Source organism: Phasianus colchicus, chromosome 4 (genome assembly GCF_987193195.1).
Source record: "Phasianus colchicus chromosome 4, bPhaCol1.hap1.1, whole genome shotgun sequence".
NCBI classification, from domain to species: Eukaryota; Metazoa; Chordata; class Aves; order Galliformes; family Phasianidae; genus Phasianus; species Phasianus colchicus.
This window is the reverse complement of record NC_143439.1, coordinates 3,029,323-3,056,172: the sequence shown is the minus strand read 5'-3', so window position 1 is coordinate 3,056,172 and position 26,850 is coordinate 3,029,323. Positions and strand designations below refer to the sequence as shown.

Below are 26,850 nucleotides of genomic sequence, written 5' to 3'. Positions count from 1 at the left end.
AAAGAAACAAACTCATAACTTTTACACTTGAAAAGTATCTACAAAGTAGTATGGTTGGATAATGACTGTTCTTAAGCAGCCTTCTGAATATGACCTGATGATTATACAAAAATTTATGTGGGAAGAGGTGGAATCACTTTTTTGCACAGCAATATGTATTTTATTTTTAAGTATGTTTAATATTATAAAAGAATTTAGGACTATATTTAGACATCAAAGCCTCTGAACTTGGTGTTTCTTTTTTCCTGGCTAATTTTTGGAAGCATTTTATCCAGAAAAAAAAAAAACATCAGAGACAGAAGTTCTGTGGAATTTAGGTCGTTTAAATATAGTTTTTTCATATGACTTATTAAGTAGCAGTAAAGGACAGTACTCTTCACAAACTAACACACACTTTTAATTAGATTTATGTTTTATCTTATGAAAGCAGGACAGCAATTTAGTTCTTACACTGGAATACTGCAAAACCGAGATTTACCTAATTATGGGACCCGAGAATTTGAGGGGGGAAAAAAACCCAACAGAATAAAACAAAAAAACATTTATGGTATGCACATTCCCAAACGTTTCTTAAATAGATTTTTAAATACAGCAAACCTTCCATTAAATGGAGTAACATTTAAAAAAAGTTTGTTTTCCATGTCTATTGAATAGACCTAGCAGTTAATGTTGTGTCATCTCAACTGGACACATTTTCTTCTCCAAGCTATTACATTACACACTCAGTAATGCAGTCTGAGGGTGGTCTCCTTAAGATGAATGTGGCAATACTGTTATATGTTTATTCAGTGGAAAAAATCTATTTCAGCATCTAATTAGAAGTCTTTAAAAGATTTACTGTCATCATTGCTTTCAAAGATATGTCTTGCAGAGAGTCACTTTTTTCTACATAGATGTTATCTAACGCATGCATTTTAGTTTATGTAAGGTTTCACAAATTACTTTTTTTTTCTCCCACTTACTCTATGCTTATGGCATATATTTGGCAAATACTGAAACTCTTTAATTAGTCAAGTAATTAGGCAAGTGCTAAATGACTATCTGAAAGACATCGTTCACTGCTGGAAGCTTTTAAAGAGACTTCCTCCTCTTTGACTCTTGATTTAGTTGTTATGTGCCAATCTGTAGTAATAGAGGTAAGGTTGAAGGGTTGGTTTTTAGGCTCTGATCCAAAAATCAGGCATCCAAAACTTATATTTCAGTTATGAAAATTCCATCTCCTCCATTTTCTGACTAATCAGATGATAATCTAGTTTCAATTCACTGCCAGAGGACTCTATTCAGTTACTCCTGTAGGTCACCATTTTCATGCTGTGTAATGGACAAAGAAGGAGATATTATGCTGTCCCTCCATGTGGAATCACAGAACAGCTTGGGTTGGAAGGGACCTCAAGGATTACGACTCTCCAACCCCCCTGCCACATGCAGGGCCACCAACCTCCACATTTAATACCAGCCCAGGCTGCCCAGGGCCCCATCCAACCTGGCCTTGAACACCTCTAGGGATGGATGGGGCATCCACAGCCTCTCTGGGCAGCTGTTCCAGCACCTCACCACTCTCATAGTAAAGAACTTCCCCCTGACATCCAACCTAAATCTTCCCTCCTTCAACTTAAAACCATTTCCCCTTGTCCTGCTGTTATCTACCCTTTCAAAGAGTTGACTCCCCTCCTGTTTGTAGGTTCCCTTTAGGTATTGAATCCTTTAGGTACGGCATCTGGACAATACGTTGAGAAAAACTCATGAGTGCCTAAATTTGGCATGGAAGAAAATGACTTGCTGAATGAGAAACAGCTCCACAAATCTTAAAATACATAGCCTATCTTACATCTGATTAATGCAGTTGAAAACTCCTTGTTTAAACTGAACACGGAGTTAGGAATTTCATGAGGTATTATGGAAGAGATATTTAGCTAACTGCACTGAGTTCACATGGTGTAGATACTAGAACAATTCTAAGGAAGTAAACCTGTGATACAGTAAGTGTATCTATAAAAAATAGAAAGTTTTTGCCCTCTATAAAAAAAAGAAATCTAGAGAGTTAGGTTATGCAACTCAGACATGATACCCTGCCACTGTGAAAACGAGGAGCTCCCAATTCCCTAGAGTAAGGTACCTTACCTGCTTCAAGTACTTTTTCCTTTGGTAGTTTATACTGCTAAATTCCTTTAATTTCTGAGTTTAGTTATTGTTCTTTTCTAGAAAATATAATTGTGAAGATAGCTAATAACAATTATCTCCAATTCTTTTCTTGGAATCAAGGTGATGAATACTCTTAATTGCTTTTTATTGCCACGAAAACACACCTGTAGAAAGCTGCAAGGCCAAAGAAAAGAGTAATTTACCTCTTGATTTTCTCCCATGAATATATGCCTTTCCAAGAAGTTGCCACGTTGGCCTGTACAAGTCTTCCAAATCCAGCTGCCACCGATCTGGTTCAAGGTACCGGATAAGTTCTTCCACAGTACTGAATCCAGCAACAGCATTGTTTAATACATCTAATGGCAAAGCTGATGGGGGTAGCGATGGTGGGCTAGGTGCTTCTGTGTGGTGCTGCAATCAAAGCCAAGAGAAGAGTACCAGTCAGAGGTTTAATGGATCTGCTTTGATGAAGTGTTGTACTTTGTAAGTTACATAGCTGGGAAAGTTTATACGTAGCTAGCTTGTTTCCAGTGCACAAAAAGACAAATGGCAAGAGTCAAAAAGTATCTAATTATTCTCCAGCCATAAGTGTAAACAATTTTTCACGAGACAGCTTTCCCATTTCTTACATTCCTTGCCTTAAAGACAGCATGTTAATATACCTGCTCTTTGAAGAAATTCACTAAGTGATGGACAAGATTTTCGAAACAGAAAGAATGATTTGCAAATACGGCCCCATTACGGGCAATTACTGCAACCTTATAGAAATCTGAAGAAACACACAGTTCACATGTTGCCTTTCCTATGAAACTTAGTCACAGTCTTTTTGTTCCCAGTTTTCAATGTAAAATTTGAACATCCATCCCTATTACGAAGATAGCGAATATTCATGTTCTCGTTAAACAAACAAACAAAAGCATCACCATTGTTTTATATTGTGCTAGAAATTGTATTTCTAGCTATGTAGTAGCTAGATAACATCTGGCATGACTACAACTCTTTCCCCCTTAAGAAAAGGAAAAGTTATTCCCAAGGATTTAAAAAAAATTTAGACACTGAAACTCAGCACTGAAAAGAATCACTGTACTTTCCTGCAGCACAAAACTCACTCCAAAACTTGCACTTGCTGGCTCAGGGCTATCAGTAGAAGGCAGTTACAGTGAAACTTCTCATTTTGTTCTCATTACAGTCTGTTTAAAAATTCTGCACTGATCTGTATTTTCAAAAGACTTTAAAAAAGCAAGAAGAGAAATCTAGGCAGGAAGTTCTGCAACACCATCATAAGTTTCTTTAGGTTTTTATATACACGGACATTGCTACAGATACTGAGTTCACAGCACTACACTAAGGCAGTTTTCTGGACCACGTAAGAATAAAGGCTTGAACCTGATTAGAGGACAGGAAGGACAAGAAATCAGCAAGCTAAGTGCATAATGTTACATTATCACTGCATTCAAGTGTGGTGCGTGTAAGATTTAGGGAACATATATTCACTATAAGCACGTTCAAGCTTTGGGAAAGGCTGTCCAGAGAGGGCAAGTACATCAACTAATATGCTTTGCAGTCGGTGTTGTGCAGCAGGGAAATGGGGTAAGATCTACACTAGTTTGTGTCATTATTATATTGTCACTATATGCATACATACATATACATGCAGCAGACTTAGTGTCAAAATGGCACTCTCACCACTGCAATGTGAAATGCAATTTCATTTTTTCCATCTGTAAGGTGGAATCAGTTGTATTTCTTCATCTTTACAAAATGAATACAGAAATAGACCAATTGGAAATGTCCAGCTAGGCAAAAAAATATATAATAATAAAATAATTCTTGTAATGCTACACACTATGCAGAAATTTTCTAAAATACATAAATACATAGCTGTATTTCATACAAATAATTGCATTTTCCCTTCCATGCTCTCAATTCTATTAAACATGTATTTTTGCCTTCAACTGTATCTGTGGTTGGAAGGGCAGCAAAAAGGGAAGCACCCACCATACTCCTATTTTTTGCTTAAGGGTTTTGTCTCTCTCCATCTTCAAGAACTGCAGTCATTGGAGTGACCTGTGCTTTTTAACAGGGAGCTTTGTAAAGATGACAGAGAACATAAATCTAATGTACTAATTACCAACTTTATTTTCATTTTGCTTTTCTTGTTCCATTTCCAATAGAGTGAGTGAAGTAGTTACTTCTCATTCTGGATGGATGTGGATTTCTAAAAGTTAAAGCATTTCTTTCTCTCTTCTCTCCAATGGCCATAATAAAAATAATAACATACTGACCCATCTATTAGGTTATGATAATAAGGCAACAGATTCTGGTCTATAATTTAAATATTTGCTCTTAGCAAAACATGCTATTCAGCAAGTTTCAAAATAGTGCTGTGACACTGTAATTCAGATGGTTAAAAAAAAAAAAATTACAAAATTTTTGTTCCTGTTTTTAGCCATAATGATGTATTTGTTAACTTCCCTGGTTGGAAGGCGGAGGAGTTTGCTAAGGGAAAAAATAAACTAAGCCTCAAATGGTGGAAGTAGTACCAGAAAAAAAAAATTCTTCTACTTGTTTCTAACAGGAGAAAGTACTTTGGTTTCTGATTTCTATTGAGATCTTTTGCTTCCAAGTGAAATAGATGGACTCCAGATAAAAATCTGTCTGTCTAGAAACTACTTCTATATTTCACAACCTTGAACGTGCACACTTAGCAATACATATATTGGAATTCATTGATTAGTGCTGTTCTGGATTCAGTAAGCATTTGCCAGTTATAATATTATGAAGAAATGGTGAATCATTGTGCTCAACAGTAGCACAATTAAAGCTGTCATCACCTTCTAATCATTCTCATAGCAAACTAAAACGTGAAGAAAAGTAACTAAAACAGCTGAATTGCACAACTTTTTGAATAAAGTGGTTGAAATCAAGATTAATTATGTATTTTCCAATAATCTCTTAGTCAATTTAAATTCCATAGTTAACATACATCAAAGATTATAGATAATCAATATCATAAAGTTATGTGTTGCAATTCATACGTATAATATTTTTAATGAAATCTCAAATCAATAAACCTAAATAAAAATGCCAATTGAAATTATACTCTACATTACTCTTCCTTGCTAATAAGTGTTACTTAATTTGTAAGTTAAATCTTTTGGATGGAAAGGAGCTGCAAACTGGTACTCCTTCCTCTGACCAAAATAATCTGTTGGAATTTTATCAATATATAATTTCATTCAATGTTCCCAAACTTTTTCTCTGTTCCATGCATCCTCAGTTAATACCGATGTTTTAGGCTTCAGCCTGTTTATGCATGAGGATGTATAATTTCCATTAAGACAGATATTAAAATTACCTCAACAAGTTCCATATGTCAGTGTGACTCCTCCAATTGACAAAACACTCTATGGGTTTTAGTTTTGTGTCCAGGGAACAACTTCAACTTACTTTAATATGAATAAAGAAGCTTAAAAACAAGATAGAGCTAAATAGTTGTATCTTTAATTACTAAAAATGATTCTGGATGAAAACCAGAGCAGAAAACTTAGGATTTCTGCTGCCCTGCAGAACAGCCAAGAATGACAATTAGTGTTGGATCAAACAGAAGTCTCAGAAGGGCTTTTTATACCATATTTCTGTGTTTGTACTCGACTCTGTCAAAACAAATACCTTCTAGAAATTCTCAGAGGTGTTCACGAGCATTAAAGACAAGCAAATAGATCAAATTTAGGCTACAGTTTTACTTACAGGCTTGGAAAAAAAAGAAGAAAATAATACAAAGGCTTCACAGACCTATCCAGCCCTGAAGGTTATACATAACAGCAGTACTCAGGAAGAAATCTAGGGAGTAAAATGCATGTTAGTGTTCTCAGAATCGTAGTGGTGCCCTGCTGGAGTAATCAAAGCTGCCTCACCTAGCCTCTTTCCCAAAGGAAAAAGGGTATGACATATACATGGGACAATGAAGATGCCCACTGGTGAAGCAGTAAATCTGAATAAAAACTACAGCACATGAATATGAAGTTACCTAGTTGAAGATAAGACCTAAGGACAATGTCGTTTGTGGTCTAACTTGAAAAGTTCATTTCTTTGATTCATTTCATTTGATCGATTCATTTCTTGCTCTGACACGTATTTCCTGTATATTCCTGAGAATCTGACTTAGGCCACAGCTTCCTGGTGCAAAGCTTCTGGCAGCAGCATCTCCTTGTTGTGTCAGCATGACTGTGTATGAGGCTGCATCATTGACAAGAACCAATCTTTCTAAAAGAGAACGTTGCCCCTCTCCATTTTTCTTTAAACCCATGTTTGTTCACAGCATAGATATCTTCACAGCTAAACCATCCCAACCAAAAGTGCAGTGGCCAGTAAGACAAACATTGTCAGATTCACTGTGGCACCAACCATGTCAAATGTGTAAAATAAGCATAATGTCAATTGCTTGATATCATAAGTCCTATGAATACAATAAACATTAGATTAATAGTTTGTCTGAATAATACATAAGTCTGAAGAGTAAAACTTTGGATGTGAGACAATATTTTGCTATCCACCTGTGGTTCTCTTGCCCAGAACCTGATCCAAGGATCAACTATTCAGAACAAAACAGCACTACCAACTACACAAGATAAACTCTTAAGCACAACTGCAATATAAGCAAATATTTCCTTTTGCTCCTGCCTCCTAGGTACCAACTATCAAGGTACTGGCACTACCCCTTCCAGTTAAAGGAGAAGAAAGATGTAATATTCTTAGTGTGCTGCTGCCAACAGTAATGAATTCCACATTTAATAACGCAATCACCGAGTTAAGACTGGAACAACAAAAACCAGTGAGTCAAATACCTGGCATGACAGCACATTTACAACTGTCTTGAAGAAAACACTGTCAAGATGTTTTTGAGTGAAAACTCATTCATCAGCTGGCAGAGTTTGGAGAAACTGTTAAGTATCGGTGTGGTTTCACTGGGCAAGAAGGCACTTTTGTAACCAAAAATCAATCAATCAATCAATCAATCAAAATAAGGGGACTCCTCCACAACGATTAGAAATAGAAAGAAATTTGAAAGATTTCTTCTAATTAGGTATTCTTATAGCTTTACCATTATTATAAAATAATAGATTTAGAGGTATGCTGTTGAAATTGAAAGCACATCTACATTATTTTAACACAACGAAGAAAGCCTATTTTGTACCTCTATAGGTTGCCCTCCTATCAGCCTCTTTAGAAACTATGAAGAAGAGCAGATATCCAGCTCAGAAGGATTTTACCCTGAGGACACAGAAGCTTCTTGGCATAACAGTACCTCTTTCTTTTCTCCCATTACCAGATGCAATAATGACTCTTAAAAGCCTCAACAAATCAAATCATTACCTACCCACAAGCACCAACTTACTTAATGCACATGTATGTAGCATAAAATGCTAATCCATCTCAGAAAGCCTGTAACCTCCAAAGACTCACACTCTCTGTGCTGTACTGGGAATAAGCCTGTGCTATTGCTACACAAAATGGCAGACCTTTTCAAGGCAGAGACGTTAGAAGGAAGTGAAGTTGCTCTGTGGTTCAGACTGTGGGCAACCTCCAAAGCAGATAAACTAGATTCTAGGATCTGTTTCTCCTGCCTCTGGCAATGAAATGGAAAAACAGAAGGAGCAAAGACAAATTAATCCATTTAGGCTGCCAAAGCCATAAGGCTTTGAAATAAGGCAAGAGTCTTTCCTTGCAAGTGACAGAGATATAAGCCAGGAAGGCCAGCATTGTTCCCATCCACTGCAGAACTTGCCTCTATTGCTGACGTTCCTATCACAGCATCAAGGATGATAAAATAGGCTTCAGTGGCACTGAAGTAAAAACATGCACGTTGTTCAGCTATCCTTGCTGCTGGGATGCAACTCCTGCCAGTCAAATGACTATTTCTCATGGAGCCTCCAGCTCTCTGCCCTTTTGCATACTACCTGATTTTTCTTATCTAAGCCTCCCTTCCTATGCATCCAGGATTCTCCTTTTATCTCACCAATGACCTTACTTTCTTAGAATCCTTGTCCCTGCAGTAGCTTATATCTTGAAGCCAGAGACAGTTTTCTAAACTCTACATATCTTATTTTTTAAAGGCCCTTTCCAAGTTGTGCATAATTTCTGCTCTTCTGTCTGTAACCCCCAACAGGAGAAAGGTTACAAGGGAATGTGAATGCATTGCTTCCTTTCTGTCTTTGCCTGTCACAGATATTAATAAAGGATTAATGACATGTAAGAGTAGTGTTGGGAGCAGCCTAACATTTCCTCAGGCTACCTTACACTGTTGAGATAAAATATATCCAGAAATATTCTAAAGATTCCCCCAACCAGACTTTCCGTGCAGTACACAAAATTCTAATTGTGCTGGAAACAACTGGGAGATGCTCTCAAGGAAATTGGCAGCAAGAAAATTGCACAGGATGTCACTAATCATCAGATTTCTTCCTGCACATCACAGTTTTTTGCCTGAAGCCTGTGCACTATCACACGTTGAAAAATACTGGTGAGAATAACTCATCTGAAGCCAGAACGGACACCTATCCAGAACAACTTCACGAATTCTCAGAAGATGACATTTATAGCAATAACTTGTGGAGCCATTTTCCAATGAACTTTAAAAGTTAATGACTTATAATGACATGTATGCTTTTGCATGTTTATATTTGTATGAGAATACATTTTGCTTTTTCTTGTGATTCCATGTGTCAGCAATAACCCACAGTATTCATTTAGAAGATTAGAAGGTGGCAAAAAGAAAACTAATGCTCACAGTACTGTATTGACAATAAGGTCTTCCATGAACTACACTTCATTTAACAACAAACATTTAGTGCTGCAATGAATTGGGCCTGGTAGCATAGACAAGCTATGACAAATATCTCTGTGACAGAGGAAGTTCCAAAATAAAATCAATAGGTCAGTTTTCAATTGCAGTCCATCCATCAAAAACATTCTTTTTGTGGCTGTTTTCAGATTAATTTAGGTATTCAAACTAATTTTAGGAATACAATCTCTGGGCTTTGATTCCTATAAAGTACTTTTGTGGAATATCTATTAATATCTAAACCATAAGTACATCTAAAACCATAATCCTTAAGGAGCACTACCTTGATAACTGCAGGACGAGGGGAAATGGTTTTAAGTTGAGGGAGGGAAGATTTAGGTTGGACGTCAGGGGGAAATTCTTTACAGAGAGAGTGGTGAGGGGCTGGAACAGCTGCCCAGAGAAGCTGTGGATGCCCCGTCCCTGGAGGTGTTCAGTGCCAGGTTGGATGGGGCCCTGGGCAGCCTGGTCTAGCATTAGGTGGGAAGGTTGGTGGCCCTGCATGTGGCAGGGGGGTTGGAGATTCATGATCCTGGAGGTCCCTTCCAGCCCTGGCAATTCTGTGATTCTGTGATTCTTGTTTATAAATCTCTCTTCTAAATAAGACTTTAAATGAAATGTATAGTAAGCTCTCCCCACTCCATGTACGTGCCAAAAGAAAAAGTAACTCTACCTTCTGTATCCTAGTAACTTCTATGGAATATTTTCATTTCTGAACTTCCAAGAGGCTTGGAACCAAATGTGCAGCACATTTAAAATGAACTAGATATGCATTTGCCTCCTGTAAGTGCAAACAGGACTATAACCGAAACTTAGGAGCTAAAATCTAGTTGATAATTGTTCTAGTATTATTTGAAAACACAATAATAAATAAAAAGAAACTAATTCAGACAATGGGCAATCCAGATACATCCATCCACATTATAAAGAGTAATGATGCTGGATGTGGGGGAAGCCACAATGTCTGGCATCGCAGGACTGGATAGCCATTCCTGTATCTCTGTGATAGGCTGTGCTCTGGAGTATACTGAGGTCATGCACAGCTCCTTCCAGATTCCTGATCACATGTGATGTATGTTTCTGTCATATTACAAATGAATGGACTGCAAAGAATCACAGAATCACCAAGGTTTGGAAAAGACCCCCAACATTATCTAATCCAGCTGTCCACCTGCCATCAATATTTCCCCACTAAACCACGTCCCTCAGTACAAGATTTTGAGATACACACTGTATACATTCATTTTTTGAGCTGTAAATACACGGACATAACCTGATTAGAGTATCAGGTGAATAGGCTATGCGTACAAAATATCTGCAGAAAACAAACGAAAATAGATTATGTAGACACAAAATGAAGACCCAAAACAATGTCCTGAAGTACAGTTTCTCTAACCACAGCTTCACAAAATCTTTGGAGGAAAGTCCTGAAATATACCTGCTGCTGTATGGGCATAAGTCTCTAAGTCTGATAGCATGTTTCATAGAACATTATTTTTTCCAGTACAAATCAATAACTGCAATAATCATTTTAATGTGTTAAAAGTGTTTGTATCCTTTGTATCCTTGCTAAATTTGAACCACCTGTAGGATATATCAGTAGTTTTCTGCTTCAATAAACCTCTTCTTCATGAGAGAGCCTTAACTATTGATGTCAACTGCTATGATTTCTGCTTCCTGGACACTAACTTTTGAAAACAAACACCATTTTCCTGAATGATAACTCTGTCCTCCCTGTTTCACCAACTTGCTCTTCCTTTCCACACAAAGTACTTGTCATAGCATTTAAGAACATTTAAAATTTGTCATTTCATAGCTGTCTTCTCTCACTGTGACAAAGACCACCAGTATCAGTCCCATGTGCACCTCTGGTGTAGAATTCTACTGATTGCTTGCTGTGTTTTCCAACAAATCCACTGTCTTCTCATTTTGTTTCACTGAGGATCTCAAGTAGAACTCTCCAGAGACCTTTCCAAAACTACTTCACTATTTCACTGCTTTGTAGCTTCAATCCATTATCACCTTTTATATTTCAAATATAGACTCGAGTGATAACCGGCTTTTTCCTTTGTGTTCAAGTAGTGATTAAGACAGTAGGATGCTTTGTGACCCTTTATAAGAGTAATAATACTTCACAGCAGAGCATTATTTCATAGCCATACAAAGATACTTGAGTGCACGCAAGAGTAGAGAGCCAGATAAGAAGAGTTTTTCAACACTTGAATAAATAAACCCTTTGTAAACCATTGGTGCCCTTATAATAAACCCTTCTAATAACCCTTACAATAAGCACTCGGTATATTTTTGTTCATTACATATTATTTTCTGGAATGTCCTATTTTGATGAATGCCGTCTTACACTTGCAATTCTTCCCTAGAAGAGAAGTCTTATAAATTATATTACATATCAAATACTGAGAGATTCTTATGAGTACTAGGATCTCATTATGAGCAAATTCTTTTTTCATAGTTCAGACCAGAAGTCAAATTTAGTGCACAGAGAGCCTTGGCTCCAATATTTAGCTGAACTTTCTTGCATCTGTTATTGACTGAAATGTGGAAAAGCTTACACTTCAGTTAAGATTTGCAAAAGAACAATCCAAATTATTCTTAAAATGTGAATTTATTCTCTAAATGGAGAAGCATCATTGCTGGACAAGCAGTAATGTAAGTGTCTCAGTCTACAAGTGAGTCAGTGCAAAAAATTCCCACAATCACAAGACTGCAGTGAACATTTGGACACAGCGTAAGAAACATTACCTCAAATCTCATAGCAAATTGGGTTAGCATAATTACTAACAACCTCATTTACATACACACACAAAATTCATACAGAAAACACACTTGCATCGGGTACATTTCTGATTTACAGAAGGATTTTTTTTTGGTTCTGTACACAAAGCCCTATTTCTTGCTTGACAGACAGTAGTTTATAAGCAATAAACAGTTAATATAAGCACAGCTGTTCTGAGCAGCTATAAGTTTCTGAATGCACTTCTCTGACAGGGCGTGCGGTCGGTCATAATTAAAAGGCACCATGTTTGTGGGTCTTCTTTTTTTTAATTAACCATTTCAGTCAAATACTTTTAAAAAAATACCTAAAAAAATAATAGAAAAACAGATGGTGTTTGGAGTCAGGTAATGAAGTGCTCTAAGTTCCCTCTAGGTATTGGAAATGGATAGCTGTTACAACAATGTTTACTTTTCCCAGTAAGTTCATAGGTAAGTTCATCAAACATTAAACATTAGGAACGACTGTTTATCACAACTGAAAAGTGTATTTGGCAGGGCAATGAAAATGTCTTCTACAGCATATGCAACTTTAAGGTGCTCCTTTGGAACACATGCTAAATTGCATTCCACAACAGGTTTCTGTTCATTTCATATCACAATAAAGGGAGCACGCCCCAAATTCCTGTGCAGCAGATATTGCAAATCATAGCTTGTCCTGCCTCGAGGGTAAAAAGTCTTTGAATAAAACATCACTCTGAGAGAAAGGAACCTCAGCTCTGTCCTCATCTATCCATTCCTTAGCATTATCAAACGTGCTGGAGATTTACTATATTAAGATTTGTGATGGAAAGTTATTTCTATACGTTTGCTTTGTATGTAACTTACACATCATAACCCAGTGACCATCTGTCCACAGGCAAAAGCTATGACTGCATTGCCCACAAAGAGATTCTCAACCTGATTGAAAAAGCCAGACTTCTGATATGTGAGCTAGCTCCTGCTGTCCTGTAGTGTTAGCCTTAATGTTCTAACATACTCTTAATGTCCAGCTGGATTTCTTTTACCTTTGCATTTTCTGCTGTCTTTATCTCCTAATTCCCATCTCATGTGACCTCAATATAATTTCACATATATATATATAATGATAAATTACACACAATAGCATAGTATATGAGATTATACAAGAACTAAAAAGCAAAATGAATGGGAAAATCATGCATACTATGAGAAGTTTAGAAAGCACATATTCCAAATCCATGTAAGAGGAAAGAGTTAAAAATAGTTCAAAATCATAAGCACTCAAATAGAGATACAGGAGACCAAAAACTGAATAGCAGGCAATGTGATCCTGTTCTGAAAAAGACAAATCTCAGGCAGATGCACTCCGAACACACTGCTAGGCTACTGAGCTGCTAGAAAGGTATCAGCCGAAGTGCTTTGTTTTTACCTCCAGCACTTTTAAGAAATAGGCAGACAGAGAACACTCAGGGAGAAAAAGCAAGAAGAGGAAGAAAACACAAACTGTGATAAGATTGAGCAGTACAAGTTTTTTTTTTAACCTAGACTGACAGGAGATGCAATAGCATCAGATGATCAGCTGTTCCCCAGTCCATCAATCACAGGAAAAAAATGCATGCCATGTTAAGCAGTGCAACAGATGATCAAGGACTGTGAAATCTTTGTCCCTGAACTTTAGGAACTGCACAAATATCTAGCAAGAATAAACTCTATTTAATCCTTTCTTGGAGTGGGACGATGGCTCAGAAATACCCTAGTGAATTCCCTTTCAACTCTGCACTTTTGCATTTGCATTACACAGAAGTTATCCGGCTACCTCACCATGTAAGATTATGCTGAGGAAAATTCTGAATTCTGGAAATGAATGTTAAATCATTTTGCTATCTGCCGTGTTGACTTGATATAGCACAAACTCTTCTGTAAGCATAAGTAAGCTCTAATACTCCCTCAGCGACTATTTCTCCATCTCTTTGTTAACCCTTTCTAAGCCTGAAGATTGATTATATTATTATTGTAATAAAATATGTATGCATACTATATTAAGCAGTGCAACAGATGATCAAGGTCTGAACTTTAGGAACTGCACAAATGACTGCATACCTAAATATGGAATATCTAGAAAAAGATAGATCTGTTTGCAGGTTAGCCCAGAAGCCCTTATTCACATGAGAATATGGAAATTAATAAATTTTGGAGTTTAGTTCCTTTCTTTTGAAGAAAACCAGGCAGCCAGGACTTTAGAGGAACTGGTTTTTGACAAAAGTTGCTTATTCGGGTGCAGCAGAAGTTCCTCTGGCAGTATCACTTACGATTTCTTTGAAGCCCCGAAATAGTATGCAATATAACCCACTTAACAAGATGGTTTTACCATCAGCCGTAAAATAAAAGTAGACACATTTCTGCCATGCTCTGCCTTTTCAATCTCTGCGGCTGCTATTTAAAACGGAGCCTTCAAAGACGGTTTGAAAGCAGAGCGCTTCATTCTATTTCAAGTAGTCTCCCATCAAATGTTGTGCTGCTTACAGCATGAACAAATCCATTAAATAAGTTACATTTTAAGTCACTGCATGCAACTGCCTTTTATTATTTAAAAAATGATAATCACTGCAGCAAGTAGTTTAATTATTTTTACTACAATGCAGTGATATGCTCCTACTTTGCACGCACAATTCTTTCTCACCCCTTTCCCTCTTATGTATAAACAAAGAAGGAAAGAAAACTGCCAAGTAATGAGCCCACAGTATGAACAAATGTTTTATGGCAAGGTCTGATTCTCCTGAAGACTGCTAGTAAATCAAGCAACTTTCATGGATGACTGACAGGTTTGGTTATCACAGAATCACAGAATCACAGAATTGCCAGGGTTGGAAGGGACCTCAAGGATCATGAATCTCCAACCCCCCTGCCACACGCAGGGCCACCAACCATTCCACCTAATGCTAGACCAGACTGCCCAGGGCCCCATCCAATGTCACTGCTGTCCACAGCTGTGGTCAAATTATCTCCAACTGATATGGTCAACAACGATAAAAAAAAAATCATTTTTAATTGAAGCTTGCTAACATAACACGAGTAAGGCTGGCGCTCTCTATCAAAAATGATGGAAAAATCACGGTGACTTTTGTTTTCAATCAGCCCATTAATTTTCCCCACAATACTTTCAAAGAGGCTATTCTGGGTTATTGATTATGGCAACCAGAACTGCCAGCACAACCTTCAAGGGATCTCATCTGTGTGCAGAGTTGCATGCTGTTTCAGTGTAGCTCTCCATTCTCGTGCACTCATCCTGCTCGTAAAGCTGCAAGCTCAAAACCAGTTATCAGCACAAGAAATGAGGTGCTGTAAGCTAACGCTGCATCCTAACTCTTCTTCAGCATTCTTCTTTACCTTATCATCACCCAAACACAGCAAGTTCTTGCTGTTTTATTTTGCCTTGTTTTCCCAAAGGCATAATTTTAGGAAAATCTGTTAATCCTTCTGCACAGTCTCAGCATTTATTTAACTTTTCACGTTCCCATTATATAAAATTGTTGAAAATATCTATTTGAAAATGAGTATTTATATACTTAAACATACTTTTCTGCTTCTATTTTTTTGCTGGAGTTTGTTTAGATTTAAAACATTTTCTTCCTCAGCCTCCTTTCCTGTTCACTGAATCAAGAACACTGTGCGTTTCTGGTGATTTCATGGAGAATACATGGAAGTGATTACAGAACACAGACATCAAAAACTGTGGTTTTCCAAGCTTTAATGTGGCTTCATGGGCTGCTGTTCATTGCAATCTAGGAAGTGGTTGGATATGGGGTTTCCTATCAGTTTAAATGAAGAGTCAAAGTGTGAGGCATTGGCTTCACATGAATTTTCCAGCTCATAAAAAATATGATTTTCTGTGAACTGCAGATGTTGTTTACATTCTGTTGAATCCAACAATACATAAAAGTTATTTACAGCATTAGCCTATGGTCTGAAAGACCTGGTTAGATCTTTCTAACCATAAGACATCTGTTGATACGGACAGAAAGCGTGCTTCAAAGATTGCAAAGGAGACCAAACTTCTGATCCACACACGTCATTCGAATACTTGACAAAACAGTTTCACAAATCTGACAAAGATGATAAATAAAGTGATAGTAAAAAGGTGTTATTTAAGAAAGAAGCACTGATCACTCAGTATGCATCTCAGTGCATATCACAATTGCTCTGGGCATTTATGACAGATGCTACAACATGCTGCAGAAGAGGAGAAACAAGAAATTTTGCAAGGGAATCAAGGTAGACTCACTGAAGACATTTGTGAGGATGCAGGTGGGATTTCTTCCACATGGCCTGCACAGTGAATCCGATAAGACAATTTCTTTGTATAGATAACAGAAACCAAGCCTGAAAGCTTGCAATAGCAATTGGTATTGACAATTGTTCCAAAAGTAATGCCTCTATTTCTTTACATAGAAACTACAACAGATACAAAGAGCACAACGCTACCACTTCACAGAGCAAATTCTCAGCTATTTTCTTACACTGTTTTTCAGCGCAGGCAGCAGCTATGTGTTATCATCAGCCATGGACAATAGCTTGCATGTAACACTCATAAAAATGAGCATCAGTGGAGGCAGCTCACTGTTGCTGTTGCCTCGACTGAAACGCATCACCGCTGCAGAAACTATCCTTAAGAAGAAATGCCAAGAAGTCAGCTAAATTGACTGCAACGACTGCTGGAGATAAGATCAATTAGCTATTTTTGATTAAATCCCTTCTCCTTTTATAAGGAGTTATACAGGTAAGGCACCTAATTGCCAAGGTGACATTATTAGCATGCTCTTAGCATTCTTCAATTATATGCTACTTAATTCGAAACTCTTTTGCATTTTTATGTGTGCAGTCCCACTAAACAAAAGTGAGGATTTGCATGAATTATAATTAATAAATGATCGTGTCAGCACTTGGGAATGGGATGGAAGAATTATCATTTAAAATACATCAGCATAAACAATGTAATTTGACTGAATTCATATAAGAAAGAAATTAAGTTCCATTTTAAGAGAACATTCTGCTGTTTGAAGCTGTAATACCTGCTCAAACAATATCAACGTGAATTATCTTAGCAGTTATTATGTATTGTAAAAGAATTCTGAGGAAAACAAAGATTTTTAGTAAGGAACCAAAATACTTACTGACATTTTTTTTTCTACTATAAAGTAGTCTCCTACAGAAAATTAAATCAATGGGATTTTTAGAGATAAAAACTGTGATCTTAGCACAGCAGTTTCAGTGCTAACTTCAACACAATTCCCAGTAAATTTACAATTGAGCTGGTAATCTTTACTTCATTGTTGAAAGCAGTCTCTGGTGTCTTATTCACTTGGTTAGGAATTTTGAGGAAGAGGTAGCAACTATAAAATCAGATCACATGGAGCAGAAAATTATTCTCAATGCAATAAATGGGTAAAGGGACAATTATTTGCCAATGAACTTATCAATACGTGTATATTCAAATAATCTATTTACCCTTGGGTAACATGGCCATTGATTTGATGGGGAGTATTTTTCTGAGTCCAATACCTAACATTTCCTGTTGAGGGCAATGGGCTCTATTTGTTTCAAGATCTGCCTGTCTTCAATCACACCACCTGAACAACAGAAAAGAGCTAAAATAAAAGCATCCAAAGATTTCAAAGGCCTATACAATAGAAAGAGTGGTATTATCTACCACTTCAATTTTAATTGTGTGCTCATCACATTAGAAATAATGAGCATTAAAACTACCTGCAGCAACGAAACGAAAGTTCACACAGTATCAGAATAATGCTAAATAAAATGATTCTCCTTGTCAAAAACGACAGGAATACCATTTGTAAACAGAATGATTCCATCTGTCAGTATGACAGTTGCCCATTGTCCCTCTTTGGGCAACTTGACTACAGTTTTCACTTCCCACCTCAGCAGCTAGCAGTGCTCCCATAAAAAAGCCGCCATCCTTTCCTGCAGCAGAAAATATCAGTGAAAGCTACGAGTGCCTTATTGTGAGGAAGGAATGGCCCGTTACGTACCATGTTCTATCTCCACCAAAGCCTGCAACAGACTCAAAGGAGGGTACAGAATACCCATAATGAAAAGTTCATGTGCTGTTCATGTGCTTGATAGACTTGTTCTTGCTTCTGTTCGGGAGTTCTCTAGTTGCTAGACTAGGGCTGTGCTTTTTGTGTTTGATTAAAGGAACAACAGTGTGGAGTCCTTCAAAAGAAAACATACTTTGATATCGCTAGGAAATTGGATTTAAAGAGAAGTGAAGAATGGAAAGTCATTGTTTTTCTTAGAACTACGTTGTTAAAATGAGTTGCCTCTGGTTTCAGATTTTTGTGGTCTCACTTTACCATTTTGCCACTCCTCCAAGCATTAACCATGAAATTTAGACCAGCCTCTAACCATAAATTATCCACTGGCACTTCTGTATAGCACTAGCTTTGTATAGCTTAATTAATAACGTTCCTCAGACTGGCATCATTTCAGGTTTTTTTGATTATCATAATTATTATTTTTTCTCTTTTGAACACCCTGAAAAGCAAAGGTACTGTTCACACTAAGGCAGCTTTTAATTTGTCAATGTTTTAAATTGCTCTGTAATTTGTAAACACTTTCAGATATTCAAATAGCAAACTCTCTTGTGGAAATGTCATTTGTTTGTTTATTTTTATGGCAGCTTTCTTCTAAATTAAAGAAACAGCTTCTTAGCACAATTTTTAAAATACCAGGTGCACAAGTAAGAGATGAAAAGTTCACAGAAAATGATGCAAATAAATGAGAAAAAATAGTTTGCTTAAAACAATGGTCAACAACCACAATCCCACAAAATAATCACAAAAGACCCTTCAAGTGCACTGATTATCTAGATGAAAATCTGCAAAAAAAGTCACTGTTTACTAACAGTATTACACACAACCATTATGGTTTATTCCCTTCTCTTCCATTTAGCCTTAATTCTAAACAAACACATAAATAAATCCTTACCTACACAGTGATATGTAAGTAGTAGAGGGTTGACTAAAGAGTGTTCTGCCTCCATACAGTGGGCTGTGAGCTCAAGTTCACCCATATCCCACATCTGTAACCTATCAGGCATATCTGGTCCTCTCTATCACATCATAGACTTGCTGCTTTGCCCCTTCAGCTCTCCTACTTTTTGACGTGCTTTGTTAGCAAAGCAATAAGTTACTTCCAAACTAACGTGCCATCTTTCATCCATCCAAATATTTTGTACTAGAAGTAATTCAACTTTTTGTTCTTAATGAAACATAATTGAGAAACCATCTGACAATTTTCCATTTGTCTTTGTATGATGGATTTCGCCATCTGTGCAGCTCTCTGTGATATCCTAGGCTCTATTCTGAAGTGTTTCATACCAACAAAGTGCTGGTTTCAAAGTTTCTTCTGAATCCTAACTCTACCTCTGTGTTGCATCAAAAGATGTACTGCTATTTTGAACTACTAATTGCTATGGGGTGTTGGGGTTTTCCCCACATGAAAGCTGCCCGTAACTATTTTAATCAGAAAAGCAATTTTAAAAAGTAAATACAGTATTTAAAGTTACAAATATTGACAGAGTGCAAACAGGAAGAGAACAATGGCAGGATTTTCTTTGACTAAAATATATGAATTCCAAGCCAAAAAGGCATTATGCAGATGACTCAAGAACGGTAAGTATTTTATTATTAACTTTTGATTGCCAGCTACACATCACAGTGAAAAGCCAGAAGACAAATACTCACATGCAAATCAGAAGATTAGATTGATTCTTAAAAGCTAGGCAAGATTAACAGCCTACATATTAAAATCCTACATATATGAGGGTAACTGCCCTGCCAGTTAGCATGTTAAAGACATTGTGGCATTTGCTCCTGTCTTCCAAAGAAGTAAAGGTGATGTCTGAATGAAACTCTCAGATGCCTTACTCCCCTCACCTACCTAATCATCTTGGTTTTGACAGCCAGCAGAAAGTTCAAGAAGTTCAAGTTGCACTGAATTAGCAAAATTTGTTCCTGAAACAATTTTTTGAAATTTTAAAAATACTGTCGTTTTTACATTCATTTGTGTATAACAGCACAAACAATCATTTCAGTAAAGATCCAAACTGAAATGTACTGAAAATGTCCCACTGCCAGGTTTAGACAATTACTTTTGACACAAAAATATCTGAAATAAACCTACCGAAACGATACATTTGCAAATTCAGTTCTAGGGAACTGCATTTACTATGCCAACTATTCACCAAACCATGGCTACACAACTTCTGCAAGAACCACCTTAGGGTAGGATGCCTTGTTAAAGGGTATTTGTCATGCTATTTGGAGAATGGTTTGAACAGATGTGCCAAGAAACTTTTAAGCTGAGAGCTACCAAAAGATATCAGGGCGACATACCAGACAATAAAGCATAAGGGTGATTTATGTCCAGCACTCCACTGAAATTCCCCTCACCGTCTAACAGACAACCTGAGAACTGTTGTACATGATGTCAGGGCTGAGTATTATGGAGGGATACTTATGCAGAAGAAAGAGAAGGGTTATTTGGAACTAACAATTTCACAATGTCTTCAAGGTTATACGCAACATTTCTCCTAAAGGCTGCACCATCTGCTTTCACGTGTTCACTTTTCAAGTGCCTTTAAGCCAGGTCTTTCATGCACTAAATTGCTCCCTTCAATTTGAAGCCCAGCAGTTTAGTTCTCCTCATAAAAAAAGATTTTTAGCGATTTTCTTCCTACAATTTATTGTCCAGTTCAAAAACAGAATGCTGCCTGAGCTTCTGGAACTGACTTGCCAAGCAGAAATTGTTCCCTGTTCTCATGCACAAGGTTTTTATTTGTCTTCATTTTTTAAGCAATTAATGTGTAGTGGCTACCAATAGTCAGCACAGAAGGAACTCTCTTAATTCTTTCTCCCCCATCCTAGGCAGAGATAATTGAAAGACTAGATTCATCAGCTTTGTCATTATGAAGATTTTCCCATGAAAGCAAAACCAGAACCGTTTCAACAGAAATCCTGGCTTCTTCAGCCAAACCTTTCATCATCATCATTAAAAGTTTTGAGCACTTATGAGAAGCTAACAAATGACAGCTCATAATCCCCATCTGTAACACCAGAGGCCAGGTACTGTAAAGACAAGACAGGTGCAAATTTTGGTATTCCCATAGTGCTTATTATCTATCCCTTTTTAGAAACAAAAGGATTTCTCTTAGCACTACCACCAATACCCCACATTAATCTTTCCTCAAGCAAACTCTTACCCTGAAGCTACTACACAGTGTTATTACTCTGTCAAGAATTTTTTCTCCTAAATTTAAAAAGCTGCTTCCACCGGTCTATGTTGTTAGGCTGTGTTGTCAGTCATCTACAGAAGCTGCTCCACTATTTCTTTCTCTTTCTTGAGACTCTGCTGTTCCTTAGGGCCCTTTCAGATCTGGAACATATGTTTAAAAAAATGGTCAGGGAAACTGCACTAAGTAACTCTTCTTTGTTCTGTCCTCAAATTTCCCTTTTCATTCCTGTTTTCATCTTTCCCTACTGGAATTATGTTAACAAAACTTAGCAGAGTACACCCCACTAAAGTTCTGTTGTTTTGTCTGTTTTGTTGGGATGAGGCAATGGGTAGGACTGTGACATAACTATTAGAACGCATAGGGAGATGACATGGATGAAGCTAGAATAGCTAAAATAGGAACACTGAAAGTTATGGTGCTAACTGAAACCTAGTATCAAATGTACATTTGCTTACCTTTTTTTTTTTTGACTAGCAAACATGTCAAGAAAAGTGTCTCCGTATTTAAAAGCACAAAAAACCTAGGACTGTGCCAGGAGATTACTTTGAGAACGGGATAGAGTCCCTTTGCTGTGGGATTTGTAGAGAAGCCATCAGCATGCTTTCTCAAAAAGGTGTGAATAACATGTTGATCCTCGAAACTGGAAAAGGGATTGTCAACTAGACAGTTATACAATGCTTGAAGCAGAAGAAATAAAGATAAAAGTACTCTTGGAAAAAAAAAAAGAGAAAAAAAAAGCTAGAAGGAATCTGGGAGGAAAGTGTTTGCGTTAATTTTTAAAAGTAGCTTGTTAAACAATTTTTTTAAAATTAATTAAGAAATCATGGATGATAGAGATTGTAGTCTTTAGAATAGATATGACCAATAAAAATGAACAAATAAATCTGAGCCATGATTACAGAACAATTTTAAAAGGCTAAAGGAACATTCGGAAATCAACGTGGAATATTTATTTTGAGGTAACATCCAACAGCTACAATTACATGGGACCTGTGTTTGAGTGACATGTTTTCCAAATGCATTCCTTTCAAACAAAAGAGTGTTTTGATGTTTCTTTTATATGAGGTGCATATACAATCTCCACATTCTGTAGGGAAGGAAGTATTCAAGAAGCTAATCAAGTATTTAGATACTCTCTCAATGTGTACAAAGAAGAAGAAATGTGTTCTAACACAAATGTGTCTCTCTGCCCAGGCACTAACTTCATAATTTCAATAAACCAATGTTGCCTTTCGATACTACTTCATCCCCAGTTTTTCAGGCACTTGTCAATCCTTTCACCATTCTGCTGTGTCTGCCAAGCCATGACTAACCAACTAGTCCTGCAACCAGCAAACTGCTAGCAATCAATCTGCTTCAGGGCTAGAGACTTAATAGCCTCATACAAGTTTGTGAGAAGAGTTGACCATTGAAAAGTGAAGCATCAACATGAACATCACACGATGCTGGCAATCACTCCATTTACCATTTCCAGAGGTGTTCCAAATGTAGCTTTCCATCTTACTTCCATCTCACCATCTGCTATTCTGCTACTCTCAATGACTTCACACCCCTAAAGATTGCCACCAGCTGCTCCATCCCTGAAAAGCCATGACTTTTGCTATACAACAAATTCTGGTTTACTTGGCTATCCTTCTGATGCGACTGATTCTGACACAGATCTCTTGCTATTAGCAAATTCTGTACAATTATCTCCAGTGCCTTGCAATTTCAAGAGTCCAAAAGGGCACAGAAAGAATAGTGAAAGCTTTGTAATGGCTTGCTGATAAAGAATAATTGAACTGCTTAGGATTAATCAGCAAGAAAAGGGCTAATGGTATGAAAAAGGTGGATAGGAACAACTGTTCTCTGCTTCCACTCTAAGAACTCTTTCCACTATAGAAGTGTTCTCTTCCATTATAAGAACTAGAGTCCATCACGTGAAGCTGCTGGTAGCATGGCTCAACAAACAAAAGGAAGTGGTTCTTCATGTAAACATATGATAGACCTGTAGACTTTTTATCAAAGGATGCTATGAAGCCATGAATCTTGCCTGGGCTCAAGGGGAAACTGGACAATTATTGGCAAGGAAGGTCAGTTACAGATTACTAAACACATAAAGCACACAGGGAATTCCCTCCCTTCTGCAGAAAACAGCTTACAAGTGGGGCAGAATAGAAATCACAGATGAGGAATCACAGAATCACAGAATGGCCCAGGTTGGAAGGGATCTCAAGGATCATAAAGCTCCAATGGCCACAGGGCCACCAACCTCCACATTTAATACCAGCCCAAGCTGCCCAGGGCCCCATCCAACCTGGCCTTGAACACCTCCAGGGATGGATGGGGCATCCACAGCCTCTCTGGCAGCTGTTCCAGCACCTCACCACTCTCATAGTAAAGAACTTCCCTCTGACATCCAACCTAAATCTTCCCTCCCTCAACTTCAAACCGTTTCCCCTTGTCCTGCAGTTATCTACCCTTTCAAAGAGCTGACTCCCCTCCTGTTTGTAGGCTCCCTTTAGGTACTGGAAGGCTGCAGTGAGGTCACCCTGCAGCCTTCTTTTCTCCAGGCTGAAGAAACCCAGCTCCCTCAGTCTGTCTTCACAGGGGAGGTGCTCCAGCCCTCACATCTGCTTGCCCTCTTCTTAGCGCTCCTTAACCATCCTTTTATGACCACCACTGGTAACTGATTCCTTAAACCTCTGGTTTAAGACATCCCAACACTTGAGAAACAGTGAAAGGTGTAGAAACCTAGGCTTACTTCTAACTGCCAAATAACACATTTTCAAATTCACATCCCTGCAAGCATAGCACATTAAATGCTTGTTTCTATTACTACTGACTGATAAAAGACCATTTTCCTTTCATCGTAGCTCCATGGATAACAGTTGTTCTCATTTGTGTACTCTGTAGTTCTTTTATTTCTAAGAACTGACCCTGAAGCATGTCCCACCTATCTATGTATTTGTGACTAATCTTTCATATCTTATGTAAAAAAAAATTAAAGGGAATTTCTCTTCAGTCCTCAGCTTAGATTTAATGCAAAATGAAATCCCCAAGGGAAAACTTAGTCCAAAAACTTCCCCTGACTTGCAATGCATCGTTCTTTGTCACAAACAAAACCTGAATCAAGGGATTTACATGCTTGAGCATCTTTAGGACTCTGTTGATTTATTTGAGCTTAGGATTCACCATACATAGTGGCAACTCTGAACACAGAGTTTATGATTAAGAGCCTTTCTGAATGTATAAAGGATTTTCACAGTTCTCTTTCTTCTCATGTAGCCATCCAAAGCACTGCCTAACACTCATATACTCTCCTGCTGTTTCATACAACCTTGGCTCTGGCTCAAAAAAAAACCTAAAATCATATTGCTTCTTTTCCAAATACTTTTGATTACTTCTTGAGATAACGCCTTTCCTTCACCTTTGTTTAGGAGATGAACAACATCCTTTGTGATGTTTCTGGGTGAGTTTTCAGTTATTGCAACCCAAATTAGACCTCTCTTGGTCTTTGGTCCTCATGTAACACATATACATCTGACATTTGTGAAATGGATGACAGGGAAAGCCAGGTAAGAGCTTTCCTTTCTCTCTTATTAGTATACATTTTTCTACAACTATTTACATTTTATCAGCATTTTCTCATTAAACATTCTCAATTTAAAGAGATTTCACAAACAAAATTAACATACTCAACCCTAAAAAAAATATAAAGTTTAGCCAATTCAGATGAAATAAAGTAACAATTATCATGTGGCCTTAAATAGATTACCTGAGGAATATTAGTCCTTGTTGAAGTCAACAACAAGTTAACAAGTTCCTTACGGTTACCAGCAAGAGTATTACTGACATCATCTCTCCATCAAAAGAATATAATGTCTTTTGGATTGAAACCCAGGTAGCCATACAGGTACTGCACCAAAATCACAAAACACCTTCCAAGTCACTTTTAAACCAGGTCAGTCTTTTAAGACTTCGTTTAGATTTTGCTATTTTGTCTTCACTTGCAGAAAAGAGGGTTAAGTCTGTTCTTAGCAAAGATTTTTGGCATGATCTTCCAGACATGCTGCTATATGCCAAAAAAGAAGGGGAATATAGTCACCCCCAGCTTTGACTTTAACTGGAGCTGCTTTGTTTTGAGTGCCCTGAATAATTAATAACTACTTTGGCAATCAGTCATGCATTCCTTAATGGCACCTCAGGCATCAAGTATCCCATTCACCCGCTCCCCCAAGTAACAATGGGCTTTATTACATCAAGTTTTCTATGCCAAACGTGTAACTGACATAATTTAAACTAAACAAGTCTCCAGAAAGACTGAAGCCCTAACGCGTGTTGTAGGAGTTCATGAGGTTTCCTCTCAATTGCATATGGCTACTATATGGATTAGACCTGTAACTGAGGGCAAGTGAGAAGGGGGGGAAAAGGAATGAAAAATGGATTGTTTTTGCAGTATATTTCTAGGTGGTTTTGGATTATTTAACACTGACAAATACACGACTTTTAATAAACGCACAGCTGAGCAGTCAAAATGCAGAACAACCACTAAACAGCCCTTAGTGAATAATGCAGCTCACCAGTAAGCACTAAGTGACAGGGTATAGCATGAAAAGAGTGCCTAAGAATAACAATTCTGCTGAAAGTAGCAGGAGAATTCTGAAATAACACAAGCTAAATTTTCTTAGCAAAAATAAGCTTTTTCAACACTTCCTTGCACTTTACAGTGTTCCAATTAACTTGCAACAAAAGAACACAGTTAAAATAAAGAGTTAAACCAAAATTAGTGAACGTTCTTCTAAAATGTACCCATGATACACAATTTAAAATGGAAGAAAATCAAATAATTAAACTGCAATTATCTAGATCCTCAAGAAAAGCTGTGTGGTTGGCTCAGGAAACGTTCTGCTTGTATACAGCATACCCACGGCTTTTAAGCAGTGCCTTGCAATACTGTGTTAAATGTTTCTGTAAAGCTACGTTGCACTGAATGCCATTGGAACTGCTGGTAGTACTTTTGTGTGGCTAAATCCTAGGAGTAAGGTAATCAGATCAATAGCCATTCTCCTTCTACTTATTAATCATAGGAAAAGTTAGTTTGAAATATAATATACAAAGTTAAAAATATATACATACAATAAATTACAGGAGGCTTAAACAAAGCTATTTCTCTTGCTCTTTAAAAGACCTGAAAATGTGTCCAGTGCCCTTCTCCGTGTGTGGCCTCCAAATACAGAAACAAGCTTGCACTGTTTTATTTCAGTTTTGCTTCATTTCTCCCCAAACAATCTCTCATTGCTAGTCTACCAGCCATCTCCCCCTCCCCCTTTTCTTAAAAAATGAAAAAAAAAAAAAAAATTAACTGTTTAGGACCAATTCATAAAAGTGAATCACTAAGCAAATCAGTGATGTTTTTTGCAAAAATCAGTTAGAAATTCCTGTAGCCTGGACATTTTTCACATGAAGCTGTAAATTTTAATTTATCTTGAAATGTAGGATGATATAGCATTAGGTATATATGCATAAATGAATAAGGAGAGAGAGACAGAGAGAGACAGAGAGAGACAGAGAGAGAACATTCAATTTTCTATTGCTTGAAAACCAGAAGCAGGTCTAATCCTGCAATTTATCAATAAGGATTGCATTTACAATCTATACAGTTAATTATGCAGTCTGAAATGTGAAACTGTATTTTCCATGGCTTATTAAAATGGATTTTTTTTTGAAGAAAAGTCTCTCTATTAGAAACTTGGAAAGTCATTCTCAGAAACCTTTGAACAGTTGCTATACCAGGTGTTTTGAAGCTAGCTCTGCACTC

The 26,850-nt window shown here is 37.3% G+C and overlaps 1 protein-coding gene across 2 annotated transcripts in view; it reads right to left on the bottom strand.

Moving 5' to 3' along the window:
* PDGFC (platelet derived growth factor C) overlaps window positions 1-26,850 on the bottom strand; it is a 116,627-nt gene that overhangs the window by 6,308 nt on the left and 83,469 nt on the right. For both annotated transcript variants that reach the window (XM_031614242.2, XM_031614243.2), the window contains exon 4: window positions 2,346-2,553. In XM_031614242.2, the coding sequence (XP_031470102.1) occupies window positions 2,346-2,553 (208 nt within the window). The remainder of the gene's footprint in view (window positions 1-2,345; window positions 2,554-26,850) is intronic.